Source organism: Sardina pilchardus, chromosome 9 (genome assembly GCF_963854185.1).
Source record: "Sardina pilchardus chromosome 9, fSarPil1.1, whole genome shotgun sequence".
NCBI classification, from domain to species: domain Eukaryota; kingdom Metazoa; phylum Chordata; class Actinopteri; order Clupeiformes; family Clupeidae; genus Sardina; species Sardina pilchardus.
The window spans coordinates 14,700,858-14,713,428 of NC_085002.1; the positions used below are offsets into that span (position 1 = coordinate 14,700,858).

At 43.5% G+C, this 12,571-nt stretch overlaps 1 protein-coding gene across 1 annotated transcript; it reads left to right on the plus strand.

Moving 5' to 3' along the window:
- The first annotated feature begins 409 nt into the window (after positions 1 to 409).
- On the plus strand, positions 410 to 7,555 carry kbtbd8 (kelch repeat and BTB (POZ) domain containing 8). Its single transcript, XM_062545890.1, has 4 exons — positions 410 to 475; positions 1,826 to 2,033; positions 2,273 to 3,390; positions 3,726 to 7,555. Exons 1-4 carry the CDS (start codon positions 460 to 462, stop codon positions 4,187 to 4,189), a joined length of 1,806 nt encoding a protein of 601 aa, XP_062401874.1. The 5' UTR covers positions 410 to 459; the 3' UTR covers positions 4,190 to 7,555.
- Positions 7,556 to 12,571: the final 5,016 nt, after the last annotated feature.

A 12,571-nucleotide genomic window follows, 5' to 3' on the forward strand; every position in this document is an offset into this window, starting at 1 on the left:
CACAATGCGGCTAATACAGAGAAAATTACTGTAGACATGTCTTTAAATAACAAACTGCCTTATATGTGGTGGGGTGGGCTAAGCCTACACATTTTGTGGGAATGCTTTCATGCTCGACTAGAGATAGACTTTTTTCTTTTTTCAAAACATATGTTGCATGTGAGTGAGAGTAAGAGTGAGTAGGCTGCATAGAGATTATTATGGTCATTATCATAAATCAAGATTAAGCTAGGTTGTAGTAAGAAATCATTGATCAGGGTTCGTTTTGGCACCTGTAGCCTTCACATGCCAACATTGTTGCTGTGTCGAAATATTTTTTTCCCCAAGTTTAGTGGAGTACAATGCCATTGGCTAATTTTTTCACTTCGACAGAAATGATTGGCTAGTGCTTGTTTCCGGGGCTCAGATCCACTGGTGACGTCTGGTTTTACCATCTGCAGCGAGACAGACTGGGCGAGAATGGCTGCCGGGGGAGGTTTGAGCTTCTTGATTGTTTCACTTAAAATTTAAACGTATCATGACATTTTAAACATTTACAAATTATTCAGAAAGTTTAATGTATGATTAAGAATGTGTTCATCGTGAAATCTGTTGACACATATGCTAATTTAACGGAACATTGACCAACTCAAAATGAATGGTTGTATCAGTTAAAAAGTGTGCTGTTAGCTCGATAGCTAGCTAGCCGGCTAACTTGCCAACCATGATTGCCGTTTGTGTAAACATTGAACATTAACACCCGGCCTGATTTGTTACATTTTTGAGATTCAGAAACATTTCACCTTGTTGTATTTGGCCCCTGTGCTGTCAATCTCCCGATGTAATATGTATCAGGCAGTGTGATTAGTGTAACGTTAATGCAAATCGATAGCCACCAAAGTATTTGCTAGCCATTTCTGGCTAGTGTTAGCTTGCTAACTTTTGAACGTCTTGGTCCAGTCGGATTAGCAAATAGGAGCTGCTTAGTACCTTGTTGCTCAAATAGCTCTGGTGTTGATAATTTAGCAAGTCAAACATGTGGAGCATCTTACTGTCTTGCCTGTTCGATCAACATTAGCGTCATTTATGTAATCTATCTAACTCTAACTTCACTGAGTCGGGCTGCATAACTTTGCTATCGTAACAGCACTGCAAGCCGTAAACACATTAGCTAGCTGGCTGTATTGGAAGCTAACGTTAGTTAGCCAGATAGCTGATATCACTTGTATTGTGCTAGTAGTTGCAAACTGGTTTGACGCTTTAGGGCTAGCCAGCAAGCTATGTAGCAAGCTGTTGAAATCCGCTGACTCAAGTACCTCATTGCCACATGTCCTTTGTTTTGTCAGGTCAGGCAGATTGTGTAAAATCGGGAAGACTTTCTCAGACTTATCAGTCGAATCGGAAAGTTCAGCGGTTTCTAATGCATTTCACTGCTTGTGTTGAACACACTATCCTTGAAGTTTGTGTTTAGCACGTATTAACTTTGATTGATTAATGGAGCGCATGTTTATGTCCAGCTGTGATCCTCACATTGTCAGAAATATCTACTGTTTAATTTCGCCACCCTTCGATGATATGTTTCGATGATATGGGGTGCTGTGAAGTTGACACTTGTGGTAAAGCATATTAATGTAGGTTTCAAAGGTTGTCTCATAAGCCATAAGCCATAATCAGCCTTCTGAGCACAGTAAGGTCTGCTACTATGTCGGTACACACTGGCGACTGAAAAGTTTCCTATATAGAATGTACACACATGTTTTCATCTCACAAATGTGTCTTATGTATATGTATTTCATTGACATGGATTGTTGTCGTCTTTTTTTAAAAAAAATGTTGACACCTTCAGAGGTCGGAAAGCTGTTACAAGTGCAGAATGGAACTCCAGCAAATACAAGCTTCAATGGGGTAGACGCTCTTCATGCGTGCAACGTCCTTCAGCAGCTGAAAGTCCTGTATGATGAAGCACAGTTGACAGATATCGTTGTGGAGGTGGACCATGGCAAGACATTTTCCTGTCACAGAAATGTCCTGGCCGCCATTAGCCCTTACTTCAGGTAAGTGTGGCTTTAGTGAAACATCAGTATGGAAAAGCTGCCAAAGCTGATCAAAATAGCTATACAAGTAATTAGCTTTACATAAACTTGAAATACTCTGTTTTAGATGTTGATCTAGAATGAAAGATACTTAAATCAAAAGCCTTGGTCATATATATTATAATGGTAGTCTTTGGTAGCTTTGCATTTGCCCACTTTGATCTGAAACTTAAGAGTCTTTCACTTGTTCTCCATCGCAGATCCATGTTCACAAGTGGCCTTACAGAGAGCAGCCAGCGCGAGGTGCGCATCGTTGGCGTGGAATCCGAGTCCATGCACCTGGTCCTGGACTACGCCTACACGTCCCGCGTCACGCTCTCCGAGTCCAACGTGCAGGCGCTTTTCACGGCCGCCAGCATCTTCCAAATCCCGGCACTGCAGGACCAGTGTGCCCAGTTCATGATCAGCCGCCTGGACCCGCAGAACTGCATCGGCGTGTTCATGTTTGCGGACGCGTACGGGCACCAGGAGCTGCGGGAGCGCTCGCAGGACTACATCCGCAAGAAGTTCCTGTGCGTGGTGGGCGAGCAGGAGTTCCTGCACCTGACCAAAGAGCAGCTGGTGGGCATCCTGAACAGCGACGACCTGAACGTGACCAAGGAGGAGCACGTGTACGAGAGCGTGGTGCTCTGGCTGGAGCAGGACCGGGAGGGGCGCCAGACTCACCTGCCCGAGGTGTTCTCCAAGTGCATCCGCCTGCCGCTGCTGGACGAGGCCTTCCGCAGCCGCATCCCGCCGGCCCTGGCGATCGCCATGCCCAAGGAGCCCGTCGACAAGGGCCACCTCAACGGCACCAACGGGTGCCCGCAGCGGCTGGGCATGACCGCCTCCGAGATGGTGATCTGCTTCGACGCGGCACACAAGCACTCAGGGAAGAAGCAGACGGTGCCTTGCCTGGACACGGCCACGGGGAAGGTGTACAAGCTGTGCAAGCCGCCCAACGACCTCCGCGAGGTGGGCATCCTGGTCACCTCGGAGAACGACATCTACATCGCCGGCGGGTACCGGCCCAGCAACAGCGAGGTGTGCATCGACCACCGGGCGGAGAGCGACTTCTGGCAGTACGAGCACGCCAACAACCGCTGGCTGCCACGGGCGCCACTGCTGCGGGCGCGCATCGGCTGCCGGCTGGTGCACTGCTGCGGGAAGCTGTACGCGCTGGGAGGCCGCGTCTACGAGGGCGACGGGCGCAACGCGCTCAAGTCGGTCGAGTGCTACGACGCCCGCGACAACTGCTGGACTGCCGTCAGCCCCATGCCCATTGCCATGGAGTTTCACAGTGCTGTGGAGTATAAGGAAAGGATCTACGTCTTGCAAGGTGAGAGTGATACAAACGCTCAGTTAGAACCTACACTGCTCGATCATTAAATCTTTCACTTTTAGCAGCCTTCTTACTTATTTCAGCCTAATGTGAGCATGTGCATGGTTTGTGAGTTGGATGAGAATTCGGTTAGATAATTATTAGATGAAAAAAATGTGGTCACTGGAGTTGGAGGAATAGAGTAAAGAGGAACTTGAAGTTACAGTACTGACTGTATTGTGCATAAGGTTACTGCTTTGACCTGCCCTACAGGAAAAACTCAATGTTACCACCTGACCTACTTGGGTTGTCTTTTTTCCCCCCTCTTCTAACATGGAGTCATTCACTTGCAGGGGAGTACTTCTTCTTCTTTGATCCTCGGAAGGACTACTGGGGCCACTTGAGCCCCATGAGCATCCCGCGGAGCCAGGGTCTGGCCGTGCTGCACAGGAACTGTATCTACTACATCGCCGGCGTCTGCAGGAACCACCAGCGCACCTTCACCGTGGAGGTGTACGACATCGAGCAGAACGGCTGGAGCCACCGGCACGACCTGCCCTTCGACCAGGCCACCAGCCCCTACATCAAGGCCCTGCTGCTTGGCGGCAAGCTGCACCTGTTTGTGCGCGCCACGCAGGTGATGGTGGAGGAGCACGTGTTCCGCACCAGCCGCAAGAACTCCCTCTACCAGTACGACGACGAGGCGGACCAGTGGAAGAAGGTCTACGAGACGCCCGACCGCCTCTGGGACCTGGGCCGCCATTTTGAATGCGTGGTGGCCAAACTCTACCCACAGTGTCTTCTCAAAGTGCTCTGATGCAGCGGGGAGGGAGAGGAGGGGGGTAATTGCCACCCTTGGCATGCCTGAGGTGCTACTCGGCCACAGGGGATCAGATGATGCCCTGCTCCGAGCGTCTCGGTCAAGAGACCGTCAGGATTTCTAAAGTCTTAAACAAAAGTGTTTGAGTGTCCGAAGGACGGCGTTTTTTGTTGTTGTTGTCGTCGTCGTCGTCGTTGTTGTTGTGGGTGTACACTCTTCTAAAGGTGCCCGTTGTCGATGCCTGTCCAGCGAGCACAGGGCACCCACACGATTACTTCTTTTACAGCCGTACAATGAATCATAAGTGCAATTATCATATGGTTTGCAAAACATGAGTTTGAGCCATTTGTCATTCTTCTAGGTTTGAGACCGTTGGTTTGGTGTTTTTGTTTTTTCCTTCAGTTTTGTTGGCATGCAGTGTTGAGGCCGTTAACAGGGCACCCTCTGGAAATGAGTTGGTGCAGAGCATTGACACCAGAAGTACAAAAAGCAAATATATGAAAGAATATATAGCTATGTGTACTCATACGGGTATGTTGAGCGGGTGTGCTCTCTGTTAAGTAGCTAGGTTGAAAAAAAGAAAAAAAAGAAAAGAAAAAAAAGACAAGTAATTTTTGCCGTTTTTCATTTTAATGTTTTGTGACGTTTGCCATGCCTCCTAATGCGTGGCCATTCATTTTAGGATTGAGTTTGAGATGTTTGTTTTACATTTGAGTGTGTTTGGTTGTGATAGGTGTGCGTTATCATTTTGGTGCATTCTGTTGCATTGCCAAGATGTGCGAGAGACCCCTCATCATGCTTTTTCATAAGACAGGCTTTCTCTCTGTCTCTCTTTCTTTTTCTTTTTTTCCTTCTCTCTCTATCTCTTTCTTTCTTTCTCTCTTTCTTTCTTTTTTCTTTCTTTCTTTTTCTCTCTCTCATATATATATATAGATATATAATGCGTGTGTGTGTATACATATATATGTATTGGTTATGTATGTGTTTGCAGTATGTCTCACAAGTTTGCTATATATCACATATTTTATGTTTTGAATGAGTGTGTGGGTTTATTTTGAGATTATTTTAGTTTGTTTTGTTTTGTGAATCAGTATGGTGGACATTGTGGGTCTTACTCAAAATCCAAATCTTTCATGAAAAACAACTTACACCAGCCAGAACATCTTTAGAAAGAAGTTACATAGTCTCCATATTGGAGTAGAGAAAAATATGATGAGTACAGCTGAATGGGTAGCTGTGAGGTGTGTGTGCGTGTGTGCGTGTGTGTGTGTGGAGAGGATCCAGAACAGGCAATAGGTTTTGCTGACAGAAGCACCATGCCTGTCTGATAGGGAGTGAAGGGAAGATTGTGGAGAGAGGGGTGTTGATTTTTTTTTTTTTCTCATTTATTATTATTTTTTAAAGTGGTTGGGTCTGAGTGGTCATCTCTCCGCAGGTGGCTCTCTGTGGACATGCCTCGGACTCTAACAAACAAAACATCTGCATTCAGACAGGGCATCTCAAAGGCCAAAAATGCATTCTGCGAAATGCGCCATTGTGGTCTGGAACGTTTAGTTCTCGTAGCAATAACAGTAGAAGCTGAAATTGTGTGGAAAGGGGCGAAGGGATAGGCTAGGCCTGAAAGAACGAAAACATATTCCTCACTTCTTCGAGAAAGTGCATTAACAGTTGTTGCAAGCTAAATGTTTGGTGCTGATTTTGACAAATCGACGTGATCTGTGTGAGCTTTTGAAGGGTGGTTTTGAAGTCCTGTCCTTGGGAGTCCGTAAAGTGCAGAATCCCTCTGGGATGTCATTGTGCCTATAGATAAAACAAAGCAGGCCTGGAGACAGAATGCCGGCTGCGTGATATTTGCCTGTTGGAGTAGCAAGCGGAGCCCCTCTGAAGTCTTACTCATTGTTGCACTGAATCATTTTTTCCACTTTTAAGAACGGCTTGCCACTGCAAATTATTCCACACAACCCCCCCACCCCTTCCACAGACGTAAGTCAGGATTGAGAAGCATCCTGAGCTGTGTGTGTCTATTTCCATGCATTCTAACTTCGTGGAATACGAATACCGAAAAGGAAGAAACTTTTGGTGCTGCTTATTTGACAATCTTGTACAGAATTACGTGACGATTACAGCCATCGGGTAACGTCCCTTATTGTAGCGCAACATTTTTTTTTTTTTGGTTTGTTTGTTTTTGATCATATGCAGGTTCTTGCAGGTCCTGAGTTTGCACTACATCCTCCTTGTTTTATTTGTGAATAGCGGAGGCTGTCCTTTTCAATCAGATGACAAAGCAATCTTGTGGAGAAAGCAGAACTCAAAACCTCAAAGCTCTGTTTCACAAAAAAAAAAAAAAGAAATGTTAGATTTTAGTTTTGCCATGTATAGCAAGCGATTGCGAAAAGATTTGAAAACAGTCAACATAGACGGATCACAGCCTGGCTTTGCGGTCATCTGCCCCTCATTGCTTTGCCGTCCCTGCCAGATACAAGGCTCTGCGGGAAGCAACTACGGTGACTGGCGACGATCATGTGACTCAGTGGGGCGGGGACTGTGGGCACCTCAGAACCTCTCGACCCGCCCATGGCCTCCTCACCCCATGTGAACCGCTGAAAAAAAAAAAAGCTCAGAGATGCAGGAACCGGAAGCAACGGACAACTCTCAGGATTTCTATTGTTAAACACAGTACTGTATTTAAATCATTTGTTTAAATGTGTATTATACTGTATCATATGTTTGCTGTACTTGCACAGGTTTTTTTCCCCTTTTTCTTTCCTTTTTTGTTTTTTAACAAACCCTGTTTGTTACCTTCCCAACTTGAACAATAGATGTGATGGGTTGTTTGTTTGTATGTCTCTGATGGGTGTATTATTTTCTTTTTCTATATTTACTCGTAGGTTTGGTATGTGAAAGATTTTGCTCTGGGGTTTAAAAAAAAAAAGGAAAAAAATACTCTCCAAGCAAAATCACATACGCTATTATAAAGTTTTAACTCTCTATTTTTTGGATTGCATCTCCACAGTACCAGTATAAACTACAAAGCATTACAGATATTAACTCCGTACATTAACTTCTCAGCAAACACCAGTCATCCGTTGTACAAAAAGCTTCATAAGAGATAAAACTCACCTTGTGCTATTGCCTGCTTTTCATGCAAAATGCTATAGAGCTTGTGCTACCTTTGTTTGGCTCACAAAGCTTTCTTGAGAATCCACAGCTGGGTGGAAAACACCAGTGAGTTCTTCCTTCTATTTTACTTTTTTTTTTTTTCACTTTTGTTTGCTTGGTTGTATGATATGAAACTTTGGTAACTATTAATTGATCTTTACTGTGAACTTCACATTGCACATAATTTGAAAATAAAACATTAAAATGAAAGTGCTCTGTTTCTAATCAGTTTTGTATAGATTGGATTAGGCTAGCAGCTACTTTTGATGGATTTATTGCATAATACCGTGATTTTTCCCCCCGGACCTGCTCAGGAAGCATCCTCATCCGCTTCAGTTCATCACTTTGATCAATCAGTCGTATAAATGAAATATATTCATCCATTATCTGCCAAGTTAACTTTATCGTATATGTGAAATCATCTCTGGAGCTCCATACAAAGGTACACATAAGGTACAACCTGAAAAGTCAGTCGGCAAGAGATGATTGGACATCTGGCTATACTAATGGGGAATCCTATATCTAGTTAGTGGAAATATTAGATTTTTTATTTATTTTTTAAAATCTTGTTAAAGCAAACCACTCTATTGCAACAATATTTACAAATCCATCAATTTCCAAGACACCATGGCTTTGTCTGATAGAGTAAAGAAATTCCCCATTGTGCTTTTTAACCATACTATAATTAAATCTAGGCTTTGCCAGATCAGTGCTCTTCCAAAATGTCCATCACCATGCTTAAAGTTGTGATTTTGCATAGGTCGAAGTCAGTGGCAGTCAAAGGCAAGGGGAGTATCCCCCACCCCCAGGTCCCATGTGTAATAGCAGAAGCTAGGGGCTTCATCATTCTGTCCTTGGCAAAGACAGAGAGACAGGAGGAATACATCAGAACCAGGTTCAGTGCATCCTGGCCTCCTCCACTGTCCCCAAGGGATTTGACATGCTGACCTTGTCTAAGGACATTTGACTTTAATTGTGAGGAGTCATGAAGGGTAGGTATGATGTTGGCACCCTTGGAAGACATTGTCATTGTTATGAGTTGATGGGGGTCACTGCTGGACAAACCATGGGACAAACAGTGCAAGCAGTGTCTTCTCCCATTGCAAACACGGAGGCTCCACACATGGACGCACAATCTTTCCAGTCTTATTTACCCTGTATACAAATGAAATCAGGAGCAACACATCGGATCAATCAAATTTGCTGGTGATACAGCGATTGTAGGTTTGATACAGGAAAGATGAAACCAACTACTGGGTTTGGGTAGATCAGTTTACAGAATGGTGCAGTCTTCTGCTAAACACGAAGAAAACTTTGACTTTAGAAGTGGGTGTTTGACCCACTAGCATATGATTAGGGAGGGGCAAGGGATTAGGAGAGTGTCAATACTATCATGGAATTCCAACTCTAATGCCATCTATAAAAAGGGTATACAGCGACTGTATTTCATGCGGAAGCTGAGACTGTCAAGTAGAGAGAGACATGATGGTATGGCTCTTTTTTTTAACTTTATTTTAACTTTCTGCTCCATTGCTTGGTATTTTGACTGTGAGTGACAAACAAAAATACACTAGGCCTACACTGGCTAGTTAACATGGTCAGCAAGATTGCTGGAAATAAGTTAAATTCTCTGACCACGATCTGCGAATCCAGGGTGGTGAGGAAAGGACAGGCAATTTGTGGTGAAGGGTTGCATCCCCTATTCCAGACCTTTGAGGTGCTGCCATCAGGCACAAGATATAGGGTGCCGTCCTCCTTACAAACTCACCAGGCTCGCAAATCATTTACTCCTACCAGCAGTTACACTACTGAATAACTTAGGGAGAATAACTTGATCCACTTCCTGTGTGATGATACTGCCCTTTGGTCACTGATGATGTTGCACCTATAGGTAGCACACTAATGACACTGCACTTTACTATTTTATAGCGAGAAACTTGGTGTTGTGAATTGTGGTTGGGTGGGAGGGCGTGGGGGTGCTTAGTAATCCTGTTGTCTGTTGTCTGAGGCCATTGTCTGTCTGTCTATCTGATGAGCTGTATGACGCAAGAAGAATATTTATCTATCTATCTATCTATCTATCTGTAGCTTAAAACAGGTGCATACTGGTGTGCACAGAAAATTCAGAGCATCCTATTAATGGAATCTGACATTTGTCTTACAACCTGGCTTGTTGACAAGTGAAAAAGTGGCTAGTCCATTCAGTGTGTCCTTGAGTCTTGTAATACTTACTAATAGTTTTGTATGATTTATAGTTTACAAAGATCAACACGTTTTGTTGGTGCTGCTGGAACTGTATGTAATCATTCCTTAATGGCCCTGGGGAGTGAGCTGGACATTGGTGTTTTTCTCAAGGAAATTAATCATCAGTTGTAAACATGCCTTTCAGAGTGGTTGGCGTGTGCCAAAATTGTAATCCTCTTACTGTTTACTTGGAATTTTCAATTATCATCAGCCATGCAGAGGTTCGCTTTCGGCAGGCCTGCCGGGGCGACACATGGTGTGTTTATTTTTCGGGAGTACACACACAACAGCCTGGATGTGCTAGTGATTGATGTTCCCTAGTTTTCTTTCAGTGGAGTATTGGAGCCTGTGTGCAAGTGATTTACTGGTAATCCCCTTGAAGACAGGGGAAAAAAAGCCAAAGCGTACTGATTGCTCCAATGCAGTCCTAATGTGTTTGCATTATTGCTTTAGTGTTTCTGTGGATTGTTTGAACATTTCAAATATCAAGCCATATTTGTTTGTAGATGATGTTCAACAATCGTCTTAACCTCGGTGCAGTGAGAAGAAAAGATAGAATTACTGTTGATGTTTCTGTATTTGGTTTGTGTGCTCCTAATATAATAGTATTTACTGTTGGAAGTTTTAAGTTGAACAGCCATTTTTTCAGTTACAGTAATGGACCAACAATCCATTAAAAATAGATTATTTTAAATTTCTCTTAAAAGCTTATATAAATCATAGCTCATAAATCCTCATAAATATTCACTGCAAAACGTATTTCAGTTTGTTACTTACAGCTTGAATTTCATGAATCATTATTTATATAACGCCTTCACTTGCTACTACTAATTGGTTCAGTCCAGAAAAGTTGTGATGGCCTCAGGGAGGTGTGGTGTGAGTGCGTGAGAGAGATGAACCCTGTGGAGATGGAGACCCTCGGTACGTGGGCCACATGGACTTATGTGTGGGTTGGGTTGTTTACTGGGCCTCAGATCTTTGGGGATCCCTGCGAGGAGTCCAAAGTCCCCCTCTGTGTGTGCTGTCCTCCCAGTAGCACTCAGTGGCACACCAACTCTCTGAGGGCAAACAGAGACACCTATCTCTCTCTCTCTCTCTCTCTCTCTCTCTCTCTCTCTCTCTCTCTCTCTCTCTCTCTTTCTCTCACACACACACACACACACACACACACACACTCTCTCTCTCTCTCTCACTTTCTCTCCCTCTTTCTCTCTCACTCACACACTCAGTCACACACACACACACACACACACACACACACACACACACACACACACACACACACACACACACACACACACATACAGAGCACATGTGTAATTAAACCAGTGCCAACCTGGTGTTCACAGAGGGTTGCCGCGTGGCACCCTCCCCTGTTGCCCAGGACCATCCCTGGAGGAGGAATTGCCCACCGAGCCTCATTACCTAGTGACAGCCTAGCATGAAGAATTGATATAGGAAGCTGGCAGTAGGCATGGAAGTGCCATGAAACATCCATCAGTCTCCGGTGAGGAAGTGCCGTCACGGACAGTCACATCTTCCCCATTTCATTAGGGTATTCATCATTAATTACAGTTTTTCTCAATTGTTTACACACAATTTCTGGTACTTGAGACACAATTCTCATAATATGTAGCTCATGCACCAACCTCCTGAAACGATTCTGCTGAACTATAAGCACAATTTCTGCTTTACACTCAAATTGCAGTTTTATAACACACTGTTCTCAAAACACTACACACAATTCTGTGCATTAGACACAATTCTCATGAAGAAAATCTCTTGTTTTCACAAAGAACACACTGCCATTCAAATTCTAAAGCTAACTGCCCTACCATGCACACTGACTCATCAGATGGGCAAACTCCTGTCACACAGTCTTACAATTAGCAATCAGAGCTTCAGTATACAGTATAGTAGTACAGGCAGAGGCAGAGTCAGAGGAGGAGGATGGGGAGGCCAAGGACCGTAATCTCTGATGAGATCCAAGCCACTACAACATTGCAGTGCTGCGTATCAATACAGTACAGTACCGGACAGTAAAATACAGCTCAATGAGCACAGTAGTACAGTATTGCCTGTGGGCTGTTCTGTAGGACTGTAAAGATAAAGTATGTTTCAAGTATTAAGATATAAAGTATGTATAAAGTATTAAGATATAAAGTATGTTTCAAGATTACCAACACAAGGGCTTCTGTCTCCTGAACAGGAAACTGAAATCATGAGCATTGTCCTACAAAAAACGGCATAACATTACGGCAAATACAAAGAAAAATAATAGAAAACAACGAGATATTTCAAAATATTGATAGGGTAAGCATATCAACTTACTGTATCAGCTAATCTACTGTTTGTAGTACTGTTTGTAGTGTAACACTGAACAAAAAAAGGCCCAAGTCATTATAATGAATGGAGAAGAAGTGTTTTCAATTCATCGCAGTGTTTTACACTGAGCACATCAGTGTTCAACTGGTCCTTATAAGTGTCTTGATATATGATGGTTTGTGTGTGTCTCTTGAGAACAAAAGAGCATTTTGAGGAGAAATTACATTGTTTTGAAGGTTAAGTGTCATTTTGCAGGAGAATTGTGGAGTTTTGCCCATTGTGTGTGTTGTTATGGATTTGTGTGTAGAGTTCTGAGAATATGAGGCATGTTTTCAGAAAATGCGTGTTAACAATCGAGAAAAACTGTAAGCTTGTCCAGGAAACGCACATGTCTGCATTGTGGTAGCAACACAACATGCTAACTCACTGAACATGTAAGGCATGTAAGGAATGTGGTTCATTCATATAAAATGAAGTGATATGATTCCTTAAATTTCCAGAAATATTGAATCAGTGGTAAACTAAATCATGTTTAAGTTTATGAAAGCCTCATAACGATCCTTGTTCAAGAAATAGTTAATATGAAAAGGGCCTCTGATCCACCTGCAACTGTCTCTCAAAAAGAAGACTTTTACAGAGAAAAAATATGAG